Source organism: Mobula birostris, chromosome 6 (genome assembly GCF_030028105.1).
Source record: "Mobula birostris isolate sMobBir1 chromosome 6, sMobBir1.hap1, whole genome shotgun sequence".
NCBI lineage: Eukaryota > Metazoa > Chordata > Chondrichthyes > Myliobatiformes > Myliobatidae > Mobula > Mobula birostris.
In genome coordinates this window covers 20,253,845-20,279,672 of record NC_092375.1, presented here as the reverse complement: position 1 = coordinate 20,279,672, position 25,828 = coordinate 20,253,845, and the positions used below count along the sequence as shown (strand labels likewise).

The 25,828-nt window shown below is 38.4% G+C and overlaps 1 protein-coding gene across 4 annotated transcripts in view; it reads right to left on the bottom strand.

Moving 5' to 3' along the window:
* The window catches only part of LOC140198843 (bromodomain and WD repeat-containing protein 1-like), a 157,488-nt gene that overhangs the window by 75,214 nt on the left and 56,446 nt on the right, over nucleotides 1–25,828 (bottom strand). For all 4 annotated transcript variants that reach the window (XM_072259976.1, XM_072259973.1, XM_072259974.1 and 1 more), the window contains 6 exons: nucleotides 22,989–23,087; nucleotides 22,272–22,422; nucleotides 10,913–11,047; nucleotides 8,656–8,784; nucleotides 5,935–6,160; nucleotides 4,143–4,325 (listed from right to left, as the gene is read on the bottom strand). In XM_072259976.1, the coding sequence (XP_072116077.1) occupies nucleotides 4,143–4,325; nucleotides 5,935–6,160; nucleotides 8,656–8,784; nucleotides 10,913–11,047; nucleotides 22,272–22,422; nucleotides 22,989–23,087 (923 nt within the window). The remainder of the gene's footprint in view (nucleotides 1–4,142; nucleotides 4,326–5,934; nucleotides 6,161–8,655; nucleotides 8,785–10,912; nucleotides 11,048–22,271; nucleotides 22,423–22,988; nucleotides 23,088–25,828) is intronic.

The following is a 25,828-nucleotide window of genomic DNA, read 5'->3' as shown; positions in this document are numbered from 1 at the left end:
CACAAGACAAAGGAACAGAAGTAGGCCATTCGGCCCATCAAGTCTGCTCCGCCACTCCACCAGCTGCAGACATATTTCTTCAAATCAAAATCTGTGTCATTCTATTTACATTTCAATCTGTTTTGTTTCTCTGGTATTTTGGTTTCCAAAAATGCAGTGTGGTCCTTAGCACTGAAGACTTGTCATAAAAAAGGACAAGGTTATTTTAAATCCACAGCACGAAAGGGGGAAATTAGCCTAGATGACCAATGCAAATGTTTAAACTCATCTCACTCCAATTAGTCCTTCCCACCATATGGCACTATTCCTTATTTTAACTTGCTTACATTGTCTATTCTTAAAAAACATTGATTACTGTGGAAGTTCAAAATTCTTCCTTCTGTATAAGAAATCATCTCCGAAATTCATCTTCAATTTATCTGTTCATGACTATATACTAGCTCCTATAATTTTGATTTTTAACTTACTCATGAAATTTTTTCCTCCTCATCAACACTATTGAACCCCTTCATAATTTAAGACTTTCATCCAATTTCCATTTTACCCAAAGAAAATATCCCCTAACTACTAAATTTTTCTTGATAGGAACACCTTCAATTCTAAGACAATCCTTATAGATCAGAATAGTACAGTACTTTGAACTTTGCTCACCTAAATTATTAAATGATAAAAAAACCTCCCTGATTTTGTACTCTATTCCTATACAAGTCTTTTCATTTTCCTTCCAAAGTTATCAGTGAGCAAAGCTACTAATAATAATTCATATATTCCTCAATAATATTCAAACCTTGCCCTCGTACATCTGTCACCTTCCCCAGCATCCAAGAAAGGCAATTAAACTTAGGTGAAGGACTTTAGAGAGCAAGATTAACCAATACATGACTTTTATTTTTCATCTTCATGCTTACAAAAGAATTTTTCTACAGGTAAATATGGAAAAGAAATTATGTTTAATGGCAAACTTGAGGCAATATGACTTAACCTTGGTTCCTTAAAATCTGGAAAACAATAACCAATTACTTTGCAATTAATTAATATGGCACAATCAGTGCACAGCCAAGTATCTCTGGCCTTTGGCTTGGATCTCAATTTCCCTTTTTTTGAAAGCCATAAACAAAGGTAAAAAAGATAAAATGTCAAAGGCTTGATATCACCTCCAACACAGTTAAGAAAATCAATTTCCTTCCAAAACAAGAAAGGCCTTTTCATGCATATTATAATGATCTAGTAGTGTTTTAATTACATTTAAAAATACCAACTGACAATGGTTCATTATTTTAAAGCAAAGACAAATTATGGCCTTTTACATATATGAACCTGATATTCAGAGAGTTCAATCACAGCGAAATAAAATAGCATACCTATCCTACTTACACAGTCTTTCTTCAAAAAAAAAACCCACTGAATCACCGATGTGAAAACAATTTAAAAAGCAAACACTATCGTCATACCCGGTTTAAGACGGCACTGGTCACGCACAAAGACCACTTGCTGGTAGCAAACAAAACTATTAACTTTTTTTTGATGATCACTGCAATCAAAAGCATGCAACTTCCCTTTGAAAGTTGAGCTTCTGAACCACCAGTACAAACTGGCATTTTTGCAGTGTGAACTGAAGTCTCAAAGGTGCAGAACGGTTGTGGCTTGGCATGTACAGGTCAAATCAAGTGGCGGGGCCTGGACCTGAGAGCAGGGGATGAGCCAATACATGACCATTGCTGGAGGGGATCTGGAGCCAACTTAAAGTGGCAGAACTGAGGCAAGGAAACACCAATGCCCATGAATGGAGAATTCTACAAAAAAGTAGTGGATACAGCCCAGTCCACCATGGGCAAATCCCTCCCATCCATTGAACACATCCACAATACATGGAACACTGTTGCACAAAAGCAGCAGACATCATCAGGAGCTCCCATCACCCAGGACACGCTCTCTTCTCGCTGCTGCCATCAGGAAGTCGGTACAAGAGCCTTGGGACTTGCACCACCCAGTTCAGGAACAGTTACTAACTCTCAACCACCAGGCTCTTGAACAAACAGGGTAACTTCACTTGCCCCATTATTGAAATATTATTCCCACACCCAGTGGACTCAGTTTCAAGGACTCATGCTCAAAATATATTGCTTAATTTATATTATTATTGTTTGTTCTTTTTGCATTTGCGCAGCTTATTGTTTTTTGCACTCTGGTTGAACTCTCTATTCAGGCAGTCACTCACTGATTCTTTTATTGTTACTATTCTATAAGATTGTTAAGTATGCCTAAAAGAAAATGAATTTCAGGGCTGTATGTAGTGACATATGTATATGTACTATGATAATAAAATTTACCTTGCCCAGGCCAAGAACAATGAACAAGCTAATGTTTGATGATTTAACTGTTGAGCCAGATTTTAAAGGTCAGGTATGGGTTGAATCAAGGCAGCAGGCCCCATGCATGAGAGCACATTGACAGACATCCCACCCTGCAAAAGCTCATTTCAGGGAGGAAGCACCATCAATTTGCGGGAGACTTCCGGGAGAGGTGGGATGTCTGCAATAGAGTAGCTCCTTAGCAGCTAGCCAGCTAGTTTAAATAACGTTAGCTATGCTAATAAACGAATAACACCTGTTAAACTCACCTCAACATGTCTTTTACAGTCTTAACCCACCATGGGCAATAGAAAAGTCACTGTTGCAAACAGTGCAGCGAGCAACACTATCTTTATTTTGACCCCTATTAGGCAGGGGTACACTTTAGTGTAGTCTGGGATGACGTACGCTTTATATTTTTTTTTGGAACACTGCCATGGCTTGTTCGCACGCTCTTGCTTGCTTTCTCTCTCGCTTTCTCTCTCACTTGCTCCCTCTCTCACACGCTCTCTCACTTTTCTCTTGCTCTCTCTCGCTCGCGCTCTCTCTCACTCGCGCTCTCAAAAAAATTGATTTCCGTGATATTGTATATAACTTGCGGGCATCAGGGAGCACTATTAATATGCGGGAGACTCCCGGAAGTTCCGGGAGAGGTGGGATGTCTGCATTGAAGTGTTAGGCCCCAGCTCTGAGAGCAAGGAACAACTCCTGTTTAGCCAATTTAAGTGCTGGACCGGATTAAAAAGGTCAGTGTGTCAGGGCCAGGCTGGCATTCAGCTTGCTGCTCAGCAAGGTTTACTTGACTCTACACTGAATTGAGGCCATGGCCTGCAATTAACAAGCTCTTGTATTAGCTATGACTGGTTCTTCTGGGTTTCTTTGTCTTGAGGCCGCCTGTAAGGTGACAAATCTCAAGGTTGTATACAGCATACAGACTTTGATAATAAATGTACTCTGAACTTGAATTTTGAACACCTCAACATTAATTCACTTACAGCTGGTACATTTATTAGCGCCTACTGGCAGATTGCACAGTAATGCTGTACTTAAGATAATATCTAAGGCAATACTTTGAACATGATAACATCAGGATGATATAAACTTGATAGATAGAAATCACTATTCACTATTCACAATTCTATCTAAAAGTAAAATAAATTATTTTAAATTCACATTTATAATAATAGTATCACATCTTTAAAAATAAAAAATATATTTGAAATGACTAACTTGTAAACTACAAATTTTTGGCTGAAGTGTTATTGATTTCAAATTTTAAAATATGCATACTTACAGAAATAAGACAGGTTACAGTAAAGCTTTTCACACATTAGGAAGCAGTTCATTATTCTGTTAACCATAAAACTCAAACTCCAGACGAAATTATTAAAAACACTGAAATTTTTCCTATATTCATTATTCTGTTTTGAACTTTAATCATTTGTAAGATTCTGTTCAAACTTAATTTCATACCTTTTTATTGTGTTGTATGGAAACACTGCAAAATTTTAGTGTTTCGACTTATATCTGATAGGCCATGATTAGCTGGCAATTATTTAATTTCTAACATATTTTTTTAAACAGTTTGCGTGTGTATCCTTTTGATTAAAGGAAAGGTCACGTGATTGGCTTAATTAGGATGCAACATGTTCAGAATTATTAGAGAATTACATTAAGTTACTCCTTATTGGAGAGAACCTTAAGCGTAAAAATTGCATACCAAGTATCAAAATTCCTGCGACCATACAACAGACACTTTGGGGAATATTCAATTTACAGTAAGAAATGTACCTCTTGCAGGTGTGCTGACTCTGTTATGTGGACCATTTAATCCATTTTGTTCAGTTCCCATCCGCTGGTCTTGTTCCTGTTGCAAATTTTGAATTAGGCCATCCAGAATACTAAGTTCTGCGTTCTGTTCATCTTGTTCATTTGTTTGCTGCCCAATTACTTGCTCCACAACACCACCATCACCTATCAATGCATCAAACATTTGACAGATATTTAAAAGAACAATATTGTTACATAAAGCTGAAGCAGTTTTTTGTGAAAGGTCTGGCCAGGGAAGGGCGAGTCAAAATGTTGCTAAACAGAACAAGGGGAAAATTAGCATAGTGAAGGCAAAAAGTTTCATTTAAGTCAGTAATTTTACGCAACTTTGTGAAAAAAATGAAAGCTTTATCGTTCAAAACTAGACAACTAAAAACTTACCCCCCAAATCATAATATTCCTTTCTATCTCATCTATGCATTCATCCTCTGAAATGCAACTGTTCAATACACTGCTGCATGAAATACACATTCTCATCACTCCAGAATTCCTATTCCTCTCAAGAAACAAGATCCAGCTTGCTCTAGCTTCCTAAGAATTACGTTCTGTCAAGCACAGCAACATACTTGTAAATCTGTCAGAACCTGGAACTTCAAAATAAACTTTAAGTGAACGGAAGAAGAGCCAATCATGCACGCTACTTCAGCTGCATCTAACTTAGACTACTGTTTCAGAAGCTTTCATCTATGCAAGTTGAAACATTCTATTACATTTCTGACACATCTTATCCATGGTGGAAAGGCTTTGAGCCTTGAGGGAAGGCCCTTGTCACAAAATAGTGAAACTCCCATAATGTACTCGCCAAATATTTGGAAATCACAATGCATCAGCATCTCACACAGCAGGTGCTGTTTGCCAAGATCCCCATTTGTCACAACAAGACCCTGGTTCAAATACTCCCTTTAAATTTATCACATTCACTGGAAAATTTATTTTTACTATGTAACATGTAAAAACATAGCAGTTAACAATATGTTTGGGTATTAATAGGAATAATACTTGGAAGATTTACCAGTTCAAAGTCCCAAGCATATGAGATTCTTGGGATTTTACTCAATTCAGCTTCTGACTTGTTTTAATAACCACTGAATTTTGTGGTTTGTGCAACGATGTTTCTAATCACTGGTGACTGTTGGGATAATGACAATGCTAGATTCTCAATAAGTGAATTTCAAGGTGACAGTCAGAAGAATTAAGAGTAGACAAATTGGCTTCTCAAGTTTGCTCTGCCATTCAAGATTTGACTTTGAATCATTGGCATTAATTCCATTCATCTTCCTAATCTCGTAGCGTTCAGCTCTGCTGCAGTCTCAAAATCTATCTCAACTTTAAACATATTCTGCATCCACAACTCTGTGGTTGACAACTGCATTTGGACTTCTTCCTACTTTTAGTTTATTTGCTCTCCAAGAGATCCTGTTCAAATTGGTTCTGAAATGTCTATATTACGACCAATCTTTAGAACTTCTTCCCTAGTTATTAAGCACTTTAGATATCTTTGAGAAGGTGAACTAAATACTTTATTCTTTCCAATTCAAGAAATCACTCCACGATCACTCTTCACAAAAATCTTAAATTAAATGATGTGCAGAACACATTCTGCTGATTTTTGTTTAAATGAGAAATTCCAGAAGATTCAAACTGAAGGTAAATAAATATAGAAATGCAAACAAAGCAGGGCCATGCTTTCAATTGTTTGATTTAAGAACAGGTATTGAATCTGTTTGTTTTGATAGCAAACTAACACACTTACTTGTTGCCACATATCCTAACTGTGGTATGAGTTGTTCATCTTGACAGTTCTCACGTCCTGGCACCAATCGCTGATATTCTGTTCGATGAGGATTCCCATCCACATCCACCAGAAATGGTGGTGGCATGAGATGGGGAGCCTGCTGAGTCTGCTCATCCAAGACAAAGTTGTTTCCATCACGAATTAATGGCCGATAGTCAGTATGGAAAAACATTTGTTCTGGAATCTGTAAACAAAGCATTTATTCTTTACATAGTGTACATCCACAGTTATTAGAATCAAGTTTCCTATCACTGACTTGAAATGTTGTTTTTCTTCACTTCCAGTCTCAGAAAAACAAACTTACTGTGCTAAGTACTGCAATTTTATCACAAAATAGATTTTAATTTGACTACTCCTTGGTTCAATTTCTTTCAATAACTTTGAACAGGCTCCTAAACTGTCATACCACTTAGATGAATCAAATAAACCAAATATACAACCTTCAAAAAAAATGTACCACTTGCACTTTTTTCATCTGAAGACGTTAACAACCAAATGTTCCACTTCAGTTGAAAATATTAATGTCTCTATTAATAAAAGTATCAAAAGCATCAAAAGCTAAAAAAGCAATGTAGTTGAGTTTTAAGTATAGAAGCCAATATAGAAAAATATTTACTAACACTATCACTGGCAAGTTAAACAAATTTTTTTCTGAACATGTTAAACTGAAAATAGATTAAATACCATTCATCTATTCAACATCACTAAAATTCTCTCAAATTTGGTCCCTCTTTTCAAGAGATCATTGTTGTTCCTCTCTGCGACTTGTGGCACATCAGGCAGCAATCATGCCGTTTCTTTCGCATTTGTCTGTTTTGTTTAAAACGAGTTGCTAGCTTGACACTCAACCCAGCATGGATGGAAAGCGTGCAAGGAGCCAGCCGGATTCAAACACAGGACCACTCACCTCGAAGTCCAGTGTGGGCGCTACCACACCACTAACCAGCTTATTTTCAAGAGAGGTAGCAGGGAATAGCCTGGTAATTATAGACCTGTGAGCCTAACATCAACGATAGGGAAGGTGCTGAATGGGAGAGAAACTGCTCAGAAGGGAGGTGATTAATGTCACCCGGAAAAGGAGGGACTTTGCCTGGCCAATTTGAATGAATTCTTTGAAGACGTAATGAAGTTTATTAATGAAGGCAGGGCAGTCAGCATGATTTACATGGTCTTCAGTTGGGCTTTTGAAAGACCCTACATGAGAAATTTGGTTCAAAGGTCAGCGCCCATGGAGTCCAGGACATGTTGTCAAAATGGATCCAAAATTGGTTTCAAAGGTACAATTTAATGACAGAGAAATGTATACAATATACGTCCTGAAATGCTTTTCTCACAAAAACAGAGTACCCCCAAATAATGAACGACAGTCAAATGTTAGAACCTTAAACTGCAGCCCCCAAGCTCCCCCCTCCCGTGCGTAAGTAGCAGCAAGCAACAATTCCTCCTCCCCCCACCGGCAAAAAAAAGCATCGGCACCTGTCACCGAGCACTCAAGTGTGAGCAAAGCAACAGTAAAGACACAGACTTGTAATTACCTCAAAGACTTCACGTTTCACCTGGTATTCGACATACCTCTGGTTTGGCAATAGGGAACAGTGAGCAATGGTATAAGAATATTTTTAGAACAGGATGCCTGTGACTAGTGGTGCCTCACAAGGATGTGTGCTGAGACATGATCATGCTGTTTGCAAGATAAGTGAAATACTTGTAGGATGTAGAAGTGTGAGGCATGAATGTCAAGTTCACAGATGACATACACATTGGAAGAGTTGTTGATAGTGTGTAACGTAGTCTTAGGCTACTGGGTGATATCCTTGTTGGTGAAATAGGCTGAGAAATGGCAGATGAGATGATTTGGGATACTGAGGCCAGTACATAAACCATGAATGGAAAGATCTCAGGGAGTATTGAGGAAGACAGGGACTTGGAATACAACTCCACAGACCCTTGATGGTAGCAACACAGGCAGATAATGTGGTAGGAAGGCAAACAGAATACTGATCTTCATTAGTCAGAAAAATGAGTGCAGAAATAGGGAGATTATGCTACAACTTTATAAAACCTCAGTCACACTTCAGCTGGAATAATGCATGCAGTTCTGGTCACCAATGATGTGACAGGATATTGCCAGAAGATCATTTCAGTTGTGAAGAGAGATTGGAAAAGCTGTATGTCTGTCTTTCCTGGAGCGAAGAAGGTTAAAACGGGACATGATTGAGGTTTAAAAAATTATGAAGAATGTCGATAGGATAGACCACAGGAAACTTTTCCCCCATATCAGAAGTAGATAAATCTATAGGACATGTATTCGGGGTAAAGTGGAACAGATTTAGAGTGGATATGGAGGGCTATTTCTTCACCAGATTTTGGCAAGTACGTGGAATGTACTGTCTGAGAATGACTGAAGCTGAGTCACTGAAAGCACTTAGATCTCTATAATGAACACTTCAATCATTTAAGCATGAACATTATTGACCAAGTGCTGAAAGATGGGATTAGTACACAAGGAAGCCCACTGGTTGGCATGGATGAGTTCTGTTAAATGGCTTGTTTCCATACTGTACAATTCTGTGACTTTTACTTTGTTTCCTTCCTCCCATATGCACAACTGTAGACTTTGTCTTTTACAATTAATGCATTTGTGGAAGATCGTAAAAATAAGACAGCACAAAAGCTTACCTTTTCATACAATTTACTGCATCCAAATCCAAATATAAGCAAATGTCCATGTGAGTCAGTGCAAGCAAAATGCTGGCCATCTGGTGAAAACTTGCAGTCAAATACAGCACCATGACCTTGGCCTTCAATCTGTAAGAAGACCATGGATTTTAACTATGCAATTATGCTTAAATATATTTTTTGAACCACATCCAATTGCACCCTATTCGAAGTACACACTTCAGGTTGCATGGAAGAGGCATTAATAACAGCTTAGAATGGAAAAGCCAGAATTATAGAACAAAGATGAATCAGTAAAACTTACTTAGAAAACTCATGATCGTGGCTTTAATGTAGAACAGATTTGATCTGATTCAACACAAAGATTCTTTTACTGGGACTAAGTTATTTAATTCAATCGAAGAAAATTAAACACAAGAATTCCAAACAAAAACAATTTGACTAATGTACACACGAGGAAATCTGCAGATGCTGGAATTTCAAGCAACACACGATGCCCATTTCAAGCAATTCAGATGCCCATCCTCTGGGCCTCCCCCCTCCCCCTTTTCTTTCTCCCTAGGCCTCCTGTCCCATATCCTCTCATATCCCTTTTGCCAATCACCTGTACAGCTCTTGGCTCCATCCCTCCCCCTCCTGTCTTCTCCTATCATTTTGGATTTCCCCCTCCCCCTCTCACTTTCAAATCCCTTACTCACTCTTCCTTCAGTTAGTCCTGACAAAGGGTCTTGGCCCGAAATGTCGACTGTACCTCTTGACTAATGTACTATATTAAACAAATGAACAAAATTAACTGGAAGCCAAAAACTACAAAAATGTACATCCGTGGTTGGGTTTATTATTGTCACATGTACCAAGATACAGTAAAAAGTTTGTCTTGCAAACCATTCATACAGATCAAAGTCATCACGTAATGCTTTGAAGTAAAGCAAGTTAAAACAATAACAATGAAGCACAAATTGAAAATCAATTTAGTATATTTACTAAATTTTGCTTGTACTTATAGATCAGAGTTAGTTGTGAGAAAGAATGAAAACAAATGCTAAAGTGGAAACTGTAAGAACAATAAATACACAATTAAAAGTCTGATTTTCATCCCAGATTTTAGGACTAATTGATTAAGAAGTCAGAGTATGCAAATCAGCATCTCAAGTTTGCACCCCTTTTGCTAACATTATAATTGATGAGACATTCTTCAAGTCCACTTTCCTGCCCTTTCCCCCCATCTGCTATTTACTTAGTGACTAGAATTCTATTTCAGTCTTAAATATATCCAAGGATTCTACAGACTTTCAGTTCAACTCTCACAGGCTTCCTCGCTCCAGGGAAGACAAATATAGCCTATCCATTCCATCTCAATAAGTGAAGTCCTCCAATTCAGGCAGCGTCCCAGTGAATCGCCTCTGTACACTCCCCAGCACAGCCATACTCTTCCTACATATTGTGCTGACCTGAACTGCACACAATATTCCAAATTTGCAACACTACTTCTCAATTTCTTTATTCTATGCCCCAGCCCATGAAAGAAAACATGCCATATAACTTCTTCACCATCCTAATACCCGAGTTACCACATTCAGAGAACCTCCATGTTCTCACTGTTCTTCATCACTTCTTAGTGCCCTACCATTTACCTTACCCCTGTCCAGGTTCCCAAACTTGGATATGTTACACTCTTCACCCTGCCCTGTATCATTAATACATATATAGTAAACAACAGAAATAAAAATTAATCTTCGGGGGTCTCTACTACTCCAGAAAATGTATTTGTGATAACCAGCCTTTAACCCATGTTAATCTCCATTTCCCCAATACTAAAGCACTCCCATAGACAAATGGTCCTTCAAAAACATTTTCTGCACCCCTAAATGGAGTACACATCAAGTCATAATGGTCCAAACTCTTGACATACTGCAAACATTTACAACCGCCCATTAGACCCAAGATGTTAACTTTTCAAAGAATATGAATCTCCAAAGAACAAAACAAGTAAAAGGCTTCTTAATTTCTGGACAATACCAAATAATGTTCTGAAAACAATAAAGTCCAATGGTTCTTCTCAAAATATACAATATTGACAAAATGTAAATGTTCAAATGATTGAAACTTGCATTATTTACTAGCTTTTCATGTTTTCAATTCTACTTACCAGATCTTCTCATCTGTCTTCACACTATTTTCCTGTTTGGTCCTCCTTTTATCTTATGGATATTACTTTTCCGCTGTTTACCACATCTGCTCAAGTTAGTACACTTACCATGTTAAAATAATGGTGAGATTTTGTTCCTTTAGTAATATCCCAAATAAAGATATTCCCATCGTGACCAGCAGACAAAATTATTCTTGAGTCAAATGGATGAGGCTCCAAAACAAACACTTCATCTTCATGACCCTAAAATAAAATAGATGTTTTTTTTTAAAATATAGATGCTGAAAATGAGATCATAATTCAAGTCAGGCAGTAACTGTGAAAGAGAAATAGAGATAAAGTTTGAGGTCAAAGACCCTTTGTCAAAACTAATCAAGAGAAAAGGAAAAAAATACTTAAGTTGAAGAGAAGATAAGCACAAACACAAATGGAACCAGGGTTTTAGCGTGCGGGCAGGATTACTGTAAGGATAAGTTATACAGGTATTCTGTTCACATGCATCAGTAATGATCAAAAAAAATACATGATGTGTTCAAACAGCAGCCCTGCAGGTCAAGATGCACTAAAAGAGTGAAGCTGCAATTCACTTGTACTTCTTCCAATCTGGTGTATTTAATTGTGTGGTCACAATATGGTCTCCTCTACTTTGATGAAACTAACTACAAATTGGGTGAGTATTTTACAGAGCACCTGGATGCAGTCCTTATTTCATGCCACTTTAATTCTCAATCATATCCTCATTCTGAACTTCGCCTATCATCTTGTGCCCTATTGTGCGGCACACCAATTCACCTTCTGTCTTATTCCACTTTATGTTTCTCTGTCTCACTAACCATTTTTCTAAGTATCCCCATTAACCCATTTGATCAGAGGACCTCTACAATTTAATCCCATGTCACACCCCACACACCATCTCTGCACTTTTTTTAAAAAAATTAACTTGTTCTCCTCTCTCTCCCAGTTTCAATAAAAGATCTTTGGCCTTAAAGGTTAACTGTTTCTTTCTGAAAAATGTTGCCCAAGTATTTCCAGCTTTTTCTGCTGTACAACTGAATGAAATTCACTAGACAGTGCCAGCAGTTATCATGAAATTATTCACATTACTGGCAGCTTTTTTCTGTTTTGACAGCAGTTGGAACTAAATCATGCATTAAATTTAAAAACAAGTTAGATGCTCCTCTTAAGGTAAGTAAATTAATGAATGTGGGAAATAAGCTGGAATAGGGTATTTGGATGATCAGCCTTTATACTGAATGATGCAATAGCTTACTCATGCTCCAATGTTCTAGCCATCTCTGATTTTCATCCACACATTTGTATATATTTGAAGCTCTGTGATCCATTTTAACTTAGTTGCTCTTTCCCTGTAAACTTTCAAAGTATCCAGTGGTTTAATGGTCCCAAGTTCAGTAAAGGAAGACAATTAGAAACCAGTTACAAGATCAGACTATTATGCAACCTTCTCCACTAATGCAAGTGTGTACTTTAGGCTTAACAACTCTGATTACTTCAAATTGATTTCTTCACATTAAAAATGGGCCATGGATCACCAGTCATGGTTAAAAGCAACCAAAAGTTCATTATTTCATAGAATCATAGTCATAGAGTAGAATCGCACAGAAACATGCCTTTGGGACCATCTAGTCTGAGCTCAAAAAATTCATACCTACTGGGCCAAAGCATGCATGATTCAGTTCACCATGCTCAGTCTAAGTCCTGTTACCACTCCACAGTCTAAACCGCTCATCTTTTTGTAAACTAACTCTCCAAAGGACCAACCATGCTGGTCTTCACAATCTTGGATGTATATTCATGGAGGTGTAACGAGGTTTCAGCAGCAACAAGGTTTCAACATTTGTCCAGCTGATTTATGCATGTCAAGGACTATCAACATGCAAGATTAAAAGCAGAACCCTGCCTCATCTCAAAGTAAGATATGCACTGTAAACAGATTTTACATTTCCAGACATTCAAAAATACTCTGAACATTATGCTTGAAATGATGGACTGAACAGCCTGTTTCTGTGATCTACCATGTATTTGAAAGAAAGCACATTTCACAAATCTGATGTGATAGACAATGTTGAAATCAGCAGAAAAGTCTGACATTTCATACCAAAGAATAATTCATGACATTGTTCTGAAGATACATACAAGGTAGGAAGAAAGGTAATAATGCATGGGAATGAAATGAAAGCTGCAGAGGTCATTTAGGGATAATATCCATTCCTTTATCTGACAGGAAGCAAATTAAAGAGCAAACAGATAAAAAGAATAGAGCAGGAACAATAATAGCAGTTTGTAAGAAACCACAGAACAAACAAAAGTACCTTTTGTGAATAACTGATTCTATCATAAATGCTGTGAGGAAAGCTAAAGTTTAGTGTATGTAGTTAAAGGGATCAGTAAGCCTTGTGTAAAGTGAAGGGGAAACCAATATTTTAAAAACTGCCCTTCTTCCCACAAAAAGGAATCCCCTCAGGCCAACATTAGGAATCCAATTCTTTCAAATCATTTTCCAATCTATTTACAGAACAAAATATACAACAAAAACTTCTTCTCTACATCTTATCACTGAAGACTATGAAAGACATTGTCATATTCCAAACTTTGAAAAAAATTAGACACTCTGTACGAGACTCATAAATTAGTTCTTTTCATATACACAAACTTCGATTATAATTTTATTCTCAATGAAACAAAAATAAGCATCAGGAAGTTTATATCTGTTTAAGCAACGCAAAAAAATGGAGGAGCTCAATGGACATTGTCTGAAACATTGACTGTCCACTTCCCTGCTAACTGATGTCTGATCCACCGAGTTCCTCCAGCTTTGTGTTGTTTCAGATTCCAGCATTTGCAGTCTCCTATGTCTCATTCATTTTAAAAACCCATATGAGTGCTTCATTTTATCTTCTACTCTCCAGGAACCACTTCAAACACTCATTCTTGGGTATGAAATCAAAATTTCGTACCATACGAATGAAAGTTTGTCTTTCATATGGTATAGAATCTTACTTACTAAAATTTCCTATGAACACTGATAAAATTACAACCTCTTCAGCAAGGATGTGGGTAAATGGGAAAAAGATTTACATCAATGATAATTTTGGTATCAGAAGTCACCCTATGTATAAATGCATTTCCTCCTTAACTAGCTCCTTCAGCCACATGCTTCATAGAAACAGAAAACCTACAGCACAATACAGGCCCTTCGGCCCACAAAGTTGTGCCGAACATGTCCCTACCTTAGATATTACTAGGCTTACCTATAGCCCTCTATTTTTCTAAGCTCCATGTACCTATCCAAAAGTCTCTTAAAAGACCCTATCAGATCCGCCTCCACCACCGTTGCTGGCAGCCCATTCCATGCACTCACCACTCTCTGAGTAAAAAAAAAACTTACCCCTGACATCTCCTCTGTACCTACTCCCCAGCACCTTAAACCTGTTCAATTCCTGCACAGCTAAGAAAAGGCACAATCTACACAAATAAAGCTGATTTCAAAGTGATGTATTATACAAAAGGAGCCATCTTTAAATGTTCTTGAAAACTATGGCAAAATTCTTCTCTATTTTCTCAGCTTCACTCCAGCTTAAGTAAATCATGCATAAAGACAATACAACTGTAAGCATTATGAGAACACAAATTCTAATCTTCCGTATTTAAATTTCTGATACCAAAGTCATTCAACTTATCTTTTCCAGATAAACTTATTTGTTTTCTTATTTTTTTTAAAAAAATGCACACTGCAGCATTAATCTGTGTTTCCCCGGACTTGATCTGTACAACAAATGCAGAACCAATGAAAGAAAGACTTGCACTTTCACAACACATCTCATGGCCAAAACAATCAAAGTTCTTCTGAAGTGTGCTCACTGCTGCATTGAAAGGAACAGCAAATAATTTGCACACGGTAATGTTCCACAAAGGGGATTGATATAACAATCAGATAATCTATTCTGGTCAGTGTGACTAAAACACTGCAGGCCTCATTTGAATTTGCAGGCAGAACATCCATTTAATATCTCAACTGATAGACACAAGGTCAAAATTAAATATGCATGCATGAATTTCATAAAAGATAAGCGGCTACAATATTCTATCATGAGGCCCAAAGCATGCAAGCATTGGGATAGCCCCTAAATAACTGAATTTGCCACAGCCTTTTCTACACTATCATTCTGCTAGTGTACCCAGTGAACACTCCAAGCATCAAGGGATCATAAGTTTGTAAAGTGCAAGATAGGCAACATCAGAAAGAATAGGTGAACTCAAAAAGATCAGCAGTGAGGAGGGCAGTGCCGAATGATCAACAAAAGACATGAACAAAATAGATATATCTAACTTCTCAGCAGCTGTTAAGATTGGCCATTTACTAGTGCTAAGTGACCCACAAATAGGAGACAAGAGCCACATCACTCAGTTTTCACATTCACAACACAACTTTGCGCAACTGAGATCCATGAGTGTTGCATGTTGCTTGACATACTTGCACATATTTTAAAAACCCAGTGTATTACATTAATACCCTGAGAAAGCTAGTAGAAAGTGTGTGGAGGAGGATAGGCAGGGGACAGAGATCAGGAGCACTCAGACCAAAGATGTAGGGGACAAGGAAGAAAAAGGTAACAAAGTTGTTTGCTCCATTAAGGATAAACAGAGAGTAAGAGGTGGAGAGTTTCTTAAATGCATCTATTTTAATGCTAGGAACATTGTAAGAAAGGTGGATGAGCTTAGAGCATGGATTGATACCTGGAAATATGATGTTGTAGCTATTAGTGAAACATGGTTGCAGGAGGGGTGTGATTGGCAACTAAATATTCCAGGATTTTGTTGCTTCAGGTGTGATAGAATAGGAGGGGCAAGAGGGGGAGGTGTTGCATTGCTTGTCAGAGAAAACATAACAGCAGTGCTCTGGCAGGATAGACTACTGGACTCGTCTAGGAAGGCTATTTGGATGAAATTGAGGAATAGGAAAGGTGTTGTGACACTGATAGGGGTGTATTATAGACCATCTAATAGGGAACGAGAATCGGAGGAGCAAATTTGTAAGGAAATAGCAGATATTTGTAGTAAGCACAAGGTTGTGATTGTGGGAGATTTTAATTTTCCACACAGAGACTGGGAAGCCCATTCTGTAAAAGGGCTGGATGGTTTGGAGTTTGTCAAATGTGTGCAAGATAGTTTTTGCAGCAATACATAGAGGTACCAACTAGAGAAGGGGCAGTGTTGGATCTCCTGTTAGGGAATGAGATAGGACAGGTGACGGAGGTTTGTGTTGGGGAGCACTTCGGGTCCAGTGATCACAATACCATAAGTTTCAATATAATTATGGAGAAGGATAGGACTGGACCTAGGGTTGAGATTTTTGATTGGAGAAAGGCTAACTTTGAGGAGATGCGAAAGGATTTAGGAGGAGTGGATTGGGACAATTTGTTTTATAGGAAGGATGTAATAGCGAAATGGAGGTCATTTAAAGGTGAAATTTTGAGGGTACAGGATCTTTATGTTCCTGTTAGGTTAAAAGGAAAGGTTAAAAGATTGAGAGAGCCATGGTTTTCAAGGGATACTGGAAACTTGGTTTGGAAAAAGAGAGGGATCTTCAATAAATATAGGCATCTTGGAGTTAATGAGGTGCTTGAGGAATATAAAGAATGTAAAAAGAATCTTAAGAAAGAAATTAGAAAAGCTAAAAGATACGAGGCTGCTTTGGCAAGTAAGGTGAAAATAAATCCAAAGGGTTTCTACAGTTATGTTAATAGCAAAAGGATAGTGAGGGATAAAATTGGTCCCTTAGAGAATCAGAGTGGACAGCTATGTGCGGAGCCAAAAGAGATGGGGAAGATTTTGAACAATTTCTTTTCTTCGGTATTCACTAAGGAGAAGGATATTGAATTGTGTAAAATAAAGGAAACAAGGGTCATTATGGAAAGTATGACGATTAAAGAAGAGGAAGTACTGGCACTTTTAAGGAATATACAAGATATTCCCTAGGACCTTGAGGGAAGTTAGTGTGGAAATAGCAGGGGCTCTGAAAGAAATATTTCAATTGTCATTAGAAACAGGGATGGTGCTGGAGGATTGGCGTATTGCTCATGTGGTTCCATTGTTTAAAAAGGGTTCTAAGAGTAAACCTAGTAATTATCGACCTGTGAGTTTGACATCAGTGGTGGGTAAATTGATGGAAAGTATTCTTAGAGATGGTATATATAATTATCTGGATAGACAGGGTCTGATTACGAACAGTCAACATGGATTTGTGCATGGAAGGACATATTTGACAAATCTTATTGAACTTTTTGATGAGGTTACTAAGAAAGTTGACGAGGGTAAAGCGGTGGATGTTTCGATATGGACTTTAGTAATGCCTTTGACAAGGTTCCACACGGAAGGTTAGTTAGGAAGGTTCAATCGTTAGGCATTAATATCGAAGTAGTAAAATGGATTCAGCAGTGGCTAGATGGGAGACGCCAGAGAGTAGTGGTGGATAACTGTGTGTCAGATTGGAGGACGGTGTGTAGCGGTGTGCCTCAGGGATCTGTACCGGGTCCAATGTTGTTTGTCATATATATTAATGATCTGGATGATGGGGTTGTAAATTGGATTAGTAAGTATGCAGATGACACTAAGATAGGTGGCATTGTGGATAATGAAGTACCTTTTCAAAGCTTGCAGAGAGATTTAGGCCAGTTAGAAGAGTGGGCTGAAAGATGGCAGATGGAGTTTAATGCTGAAAAATGTGAGGTGCTACATTTTGATAGGACTAATCAAAATAGGACATACATGGTAAATGGTAGGGCAAAGAAGAATGCTGTAGAACAGAGGGATCTAGGAATAATGGTGCACAGTTCCCTGCAGGTGGAATCTCATGTGGATAGGGTGGTGAAGAAAGCTTTTGGTATGCTGGCCTTTACTAATCAGAGCATTGACAATAGGAGTTGGGATGTAATGTTGAAATTGTATAAGGTATTGGTAAGGCCAAATTTGAAGTATCGTGTACAGTTCTGGTCACCGAATTATAGGAAAGATGTCAATAAAATTGAGTGAGTACAGAGGTGGTTTACTAAAATGTTGCCTGGGTTTCATCTCCTAAGTTACAGAGAAAGGTTGAACAAGTTAGGTCTTTATTCTTTGGAGCATAGAAGGTTGAGGGGGGACTTGATAGAGGTGCTTAAAATTATGAGGGGGATAGATAGAGTTGACGTGGATAGGCTTTTTCCATTGAGAATGGGGGAGATTCAAACAAGAGGACATGAGTTGAGAGTTAAAGGGCAAAAGTTTAGGGGTAACATGAGGGGGAACTTCTTTACTCAGAGAATGGTAGCTGTGTGGAACGAGCTTCCAGCAGAAGTGGTTGAGGCAGGTTCGATGTTGTCATTTAAAGTTAAATTGGATAGATATATGGACAGGAAAGGAATGGAGGGTTATGGGCTAAGTGCAGGTCAGTAAGACTAGGTGAGAGTAAGAGTTTGGCACGGACTAGAAGGGTCGAGATGGCCTGTTTCCGTGCTGTAATATGGTTATATGGTTATTAAAACACAATCGTGTGTATTAAGTTTTTAAAAAATCTAACCCGTGGATCACAAAAATTTTGTCACCTTACATCAAAACTGAAAGGAAGCACTAATGTCAGCAAAGTGCACATCTGTTCCAAGAAGGGTTAAAGCCCTCTACCTACCAATTCAAACAATGTTATCACTAAGTCAACCCTTGACAGTTGAAATTTAATCACTCTCAACACACTGGAGGAACTCAGCAGGTCGGGCAGCATCCGTGGAAACGATGAGTCGATGTTTCGGGCCAGAACCCTTCATCAGGACTGTAGGGGGAAGGGGCAGAGGCCCTATAAAGAAGGTGGGAGGAGGGTGGGAAGGAGAAGGCTGGTAGGTTCCAGGTGAAAAACCAGTAAGGGGAAAGATAAAGGGGTGGGGAAAGGGAGGCAGGGAGGTGATAGGCAGGAAAGGTGAAGAAAGAATAGGGGGAAACACAATGGGTAGTAGGAGGCGGGGCCATGAGGGAGGTGATAGGCAGCTGGGGGAGGGGACAGAGTGACATAGGGATAGGGGAAGGGAGGGGGAGAGAATTACCGGAAGTAGGAGAATTCTATGTTCATACCAAGGGGCTGGAGACTACCTAGACGGTATATGAGGTGTTGCTCCTCCAACCTGAGTTTAGCCTCATCATGGCAGTAGAGGAGACCATGTATGGACATATCTGAATGGGAGTGGGAAGCAGAGTTGAAGTGGGTGGCTATTGGGAGATCCTGTCTGTTTTGGCGGACGGAGCGGAGGTGCTCGACGAAACAGTCCCCCAATCTGCGTGGGTTTCACCGATGTAGAGGAGGCCACACCGGGAGTACCGCATGCAATAGATGACCCCAACAGACTCACAAGTGAAGTGTTGCCTCATTTGGAAGTACTGTTTGGGGCCCTGAATGGTGGCAAGAGAAGAGGTGTAGGAACAGGTGTAGCACCCGCACTTACAGGGATAAGTGCCAGGTGGGAGATCCGTGGGGAGGGACGTGTAGACCAGGGAGTCGCGGAGGGACCCATCCCTGCAGAAGGTGGACAGGAGTGGAGAGGGAAAGATGTGCTTAGTGGTAGGGTCCTGTTGAAGGTGGCGGAAGTTGTGGAGGATAATGTGTTGGATCCGGAGGCTAGTGGGGTGGTAGGTGAGGACAAGGGGAACTCTGTCCCTGTTGTGGTGGCGGGAGGATGGGGTGAGAGCCGAAGTGCGAGAAATGGAGGAGATGCGGGTGAGGGCATCATTGATGACAGCAGAAGGGAAACCACGATCCTAAAAGAAAGAGGACATTTGAGGTGTCCTGGAACGGAAAACCTCATCCTCGGAGCAGATGCGGCGGAGACGGAGGAACTGGGAATAGGGAATGGCATTTTTGAATCTAATATTCTGCTCCATGTTAAGTTTATCTTTTCTATGTGGTATTATTGAAGAGGAGGCTAAATATTCAGTGCGTGTGTTTCATAGTCAAAAGTGACATTAATACAATCGAACCAACATATGGTTTTCCAAGAAGTAATTCTAAAGCAAACATAAATTGTTTAAAGCTTTGGAAATGAGGATGCAGAAAAATGGTGCTGATTAATCATTTGGATTCTATTCGCATCTGTTTTTAACATTGGGGCACCATGGTAAAGTAGCGGTTAGCGCAGTGCTATTACAGCTCAGGACATCAGATTTCTGAGTTCAATTCCAGCGTCCTCTGTAAGACAGTCTGTACATTCTTCCAGTGAGGGCATGGGTTTCCTCCGGGTGTTCCGGTTTCCTCCCACAGTCCAAAAATGTTCTGGTTAGCAAGTTACTTGGTCACTGCAAACATCCTGTAATTAGAGTAGGGTTAAATAGATGGGTCACTGGGTGGTACAGCTCGTTAGGCCGGAAGGGTCTGTTCTGTGCCTTCTCTCCAGATAAATAAATCTTGTTTGCCTCAGCACAATTTTTTTGTACGCTTCTCACACTGCTAAACTATATAATGGGATCCCAAAATCCAGGAAAGGAAATAAACTTAAATCATAAAATGCAAAAAAAATTAATACATTAACTCAAAAATAAAGGGAGGGAGCCAGTTTGAATGAAAAGAGACAAGCAAAGGGAGAGAGTTTAAAATGTTCTTAATGTTCAATTGATAGTATAACATTATTTACTGTAATATTCCATTAGGTGTCAACAATGAATGCTTAGATAAAGATTCCTACATCATTTCTTAAGATATTCAAGTCCACCTACATGTTTACCAATATGATGTACCCATGACAATTCGTAAACGAAGAGACTTGGCATTTGTGTATTTATTCGATTTTACCAGAACTTAAAGCAAACTGCAGATCTTGAGATAGGTAAGCTGAGAAAAACATGAGCCTTTCATAGTGACTAAAGTAGTGTACCTGATAATATTACTCAGCCAGTTTTGCAGCGTGTTAATCCTTAACATATAATTTGACATATAAATGCAATAAATAAGATGAAGAAAGGAAAGGCAGCAGGTCCTGATGAATTAGTAATAGAACGAATTATCGCCCTTGAAGATTGTAGAATTGAAAAACTTACTGATTTAATCAATGACATTTATGAGACTGGAATAATACCAGAAGAGATGAAAAAGTCAGTATCTATCACTCTTCCTAAGAAACCTGGAGCAATAGAATGTGAATTATATAGGACCATAAGTTTAATGAGTCATATCACCAAGATCCTTCTAATAATCTTGATGACAAGAGCTAAGAGTAAGATACAAGCTGAAATATGTAAAGAACAATGTGGTTTTGTGAAAGACAAAGGTACAAGAGACGCAATATTGATGTTAAGGATACTATCAGAACGAACTACTCAAGTACAAAAAGATTTGTTTATTTGTTTTATCGACTACAAAAAAGCATTTGATAAAGTGAAGCATAATAAGTTATTTGAAATATTACGGAAAGCTCTAGATCTAGATTCGAAAGACCTCTGCCTAATCAGAAATCTGTACTGGGAACAAACTGCCGCTGTAAGAATAGATGGAGAAGTGAATCAGTTTACGAAAATCAAGAGAAGCATTAGACAAGGGTGTGCTTTCTCCCCTGATTTATTTAATGTGTACAGTGAAACAATATTACAAAAAATAAGAGACATCTTGGGAATCAAAGTTGGAGGTGAAAACATCAATAATTTCAGATATGCAGATGCCACTGTGTTAATTGTAAGTACGGAGGAAGAAATACAAAATTTAATTGACATAATTGCTGAAGTGAGTGTAAAAATAGGTCTACCAATTGCAAAAAGACAGAATATATGGTGATATCCAAAAAGAAGGACAATCCTATCTTCAGGCTGAGAATAAACAGGGAAGACATAAAACAAGTACAGAACTTTTGCTACTTCGGAAGCTAGGTGATATGGACATCAAAAGAAGAATAGGTGTGGCAAAAAACACCTTTACAAAAATGAAGAGTATACTGACCAATACTAAACTAGGCATGACAACCTGTCTCATAGTACTGACGTTACGTTTATCCAGTTACGTTATATGGCTCAGAATGTTCGACAGTGTCTAGTAACGTGAGGAAACGAATTGTAGCAACAGAGATGTGGCTTTTGAGGAGGATGCAAAGAACATCGTGGACGAAACGAATATCTAACAAGGATGTCATGAACAGAGCAAACACAAAAAGAGAAATAATGTATGAGATCATGAAAAGGCAACGTAACTTCATTGGACATGTAATTAGGAGAGAGAAGTTAGAATGTACGGTAATTATGGGAAAGATTGAAGGGAAGAAAGCAAGAGGAAGACAAAGACAAAGACAAATGATGATGGAGACAGCAGCCAGAGAACTGGAAATGAATACCAATGAATTGATCCACTTGACCCGAAACAGGAGTGTGTGGGCCATGGCAGTCAAAGTTCAAACTGGGCATGGCACCTGATGATGATGATGATGATAATAATTTGACTACTACTCACCATTAGGATATGCAGCAATTGTCCAGAATAAGAATCCCACACCTTTAAAGTATGGTTGTTGACAGCAGTGATTACAGTATTGTCATGACGGTCCCATGCCACCATTGTTACTTTAAGTTTTGTGATCTTATCATCACCTGGACAAGTGTCACTATTTAAAATACAATAAGTACACAGAAAAATCAAAAATAACTTGCAAATAACACAATGATTGAAAACCAAAAGTAATACAATATTAAAATATAAATTCAGGGAATACATTGGAATTTTCTCAAATTTCCTTTTCTTTTAGTTCCTCATCAACATCATTCATTTCATCAATACTGGAGACATTTACAATATAGCTGTAACAAAGCATGTCAAAATACTTGTAATTTTAAAATGTTACAGTTAACCCAGATAAACCTTTCTGTTGAGGTAGATTAAGATAGTTCACTTGTCAGAAAATAATCTGAATTTGTTTCTTATTCTCCACGTGTACAATTATAGCATTAAGTACTTGCAAAACCCCTTTGAAATTTCATCAACACTATCAGTAGAAAACCCCAATGTGAAAAGCAACATGTAACTATATTCTGAGAAAAACTATATTACACAAAGCATAAAACAAATAAGTCTGAATGCTAATACACCTGCAGTTAAATACCTTACAGCCATTTGTATAGATACTCATATATGACAACACAAACTTTAATAACAGACAATCCTAAATCTTACCCTGGCAATTTGGCACTCATGTCCAGTAAGAGACTTCTCCACTCTTGGGACTGGTACTGCCAGATTCGTGCTGTTCCATCTCTGCTACCACTGACAAATCTAATTTATCAAAATAAGCATTACAAAAATAAAAGATTCATCATGCAGATGCAAAACCCAAATATAAGCGAAGAACAGAGTCATAGAATTGTAGAGAAGCAAACTACAGAAACAGGTCCTTCGGCCTATCTAGTCCTTGCCAAAACCATTTAAAGTACTTTCTTCCATCAACCAGCACTAGGACCATAGCCCTCTTTACCCTTATTGCCCATGTACCTATTCAAACCTCTCCCAAATGCTGAAAACAAGCTCACATGCACCACTTGTGCGAGCAGGTCATTCCACACTCTCACAACTCTCTGAGTGAAGAAATTTCCCCTCATATTCCCCTTAAACCTCCCACCTTTTACTTTTAACCCATAACTACTGGTCATAATCCCACCCAACCTCAATGGAAAAAGTGTGCTTGCATTTACCCTATCCATTATATCTAGAAACATATAATTTTATATACCTCTATCAAATCTCCTCTCAATCTTCTACATTCTAAAGAACACAGTCTTAACCTATTCAATCTTTCTTTATAATTCAGGTCCTCCAGACCAGATAACATCCTTGTAAATTATATCTGCACTCTTTCAATCTTACTTACATATTTCCTGTAGGTAGGTGACCAAAACTACACACAATACTCCAAATTAGGCTTCACCAACGTCTTATACAACTTCAACATAACATCCCATCTTCGAGACTCAATACTTTGACTGATGAAGGCCAATGTGCCAAAAGCTTTCTTTACAACCCTATATACCTGTGATGCCACTCTCAATGAATTATGGTCCTATATTACCAGATCCCCCTGTTCTACCATACTCAGTGCCCTACCATTCACTGTGTAAGACCTACACTAGTTGTCCTACCAACATGCAAACCCTCTCACTTGTCTGCATTAAATTCCATTTGCCAGTTTTCAGCCCATTTTTCCAACTGATGCAAATCCCTCTGCAAGCCACGACAGCCTTCCTCGCTGTCCAATGGACCCCCAATCTTGGTGTCATCCGCAAATTTGCTGATCCAGTTAACTACATTGTCATCTATATCAATGATCTGGATATTAAACAACACATGCATCCAGTCAGAGAGGAAACCCTTTACCACTACTCTCTGGCTTCTCCCACAAAGCCAATGTCTTATCCAACTTACTACCTCATCTTGAATGCTGAGCGACTGACCCTTCTTGATCAGCCTCCCATGCGTGACCTTGTCAAATGCCTTACTAAAGCTCATGTAGACAACATCCACTGTCTTACTTTCATCCACTTTCCTGGTAACTTCTTCAAAAACTCTATAACATTGGTTAGACATGACCTACCCTGCATGAAGCCATGCTGACTTTCCTTAATCAGTCCACGTCTATCCAAGTACTATCCAGTCCCATAGAATACCTTCCCTTTCAATATTTTTATTAGTTTCTACATAGAAGAATACAGAGTACAAGGAAGTATATATAAAGGTAAAAAAAAACAACTACCAATTACATTATATCTATTCATAATAACAATCTCATTACCCCGCATTCATGTAGGTTAGTCAAAGTTAAATTGAAATATACTAATTTATTACGAAAAAAGTCTAACCCCTACCAAGACCGAAGCTGTTTATTAAGGAGAAAAAGGTAAAATACCTTCTCATATAATAAAAATTAATAATAGCCAAAATCTAAATTTAAATAATGAATTGAGGGTTTTGAAAGTTTTGAAAATAATTCAGAAAGGGTCCCCACAATGTTTGAAAGTCTTGACGAGATTCAGAAATTGAACAACGAATCTTCACTAAATCTAAACTCACAACACGCTGGAGGAACTCAGCAGGTCCAGCAGCATCCGTGGAAAAGATCGGTCGACGTTTCGGGCCGTCACGAAGGGTTCAGGCCCGAAACGTCGACCGATCTTTTCCACGGATGCTGCCCGACCTGCTGAGTTCCTCCAGCGTGTTGTGAGTGCTGCTTTGACCCCAGCCTCTGCGGATTATTTTGTGTTTATGATTCTCTAAATCTAAGCATGACATAACGTTGCATAACCATTGAGCATGAGTAGGAGGAGAAACACCCTTCCACTTAAACAAAAGCACCCTCCTAGCTATAAGAGAGCTAAAGGCCAAAATATGTAAATCAGATGTCTTCAGCTTGATATCTTGTCCTGCAACAATACCAAATAGGGCCGTCAGAGGATTAGGCTTAAAATTGACTTTGAAAAGTAGACAAAAAGTTTGAAAAACTTCCTTCCAATATTTTTCAAGACACGGACAAAACCAAAACATATGAATTAATGAAGCTTCTCCATTATTGCATCTGTCACAGTAGGGAGATATATCTGAATAAAAATGAGATAGCTTATCTTTAGTCATATGGATTCTATGTACCACCTTAAATAGCATGAAGGAATGGCAAGCACATAGCAATGAAGTATGAACCAGTTTAAAAATTTCATTCCAAGTTTCCTCAGATACTAATGTCTGTAAATCTTGTTCCCAGAGACTATTAATTTGGTCTAAAGGAACATTCCTCATCTCCAGTAACATACCATAAACATTAGATATTGAACCATTATAAAAAGGTGTCAAATTAAAAATTACGTCTAGTAAGTTCTTATCTGAGCTTATAGGAAATATGCATAATTGAGATCTTAGAAAGTCTCTGATTTGTAGATAACTAAAAAAGTGAGCTTTGGGTAGGCTATATTTAGCTCACAATTGCTCAAATGAAAAAAGATTTCCTCCAACAAAGAGATCCCAAAAACATT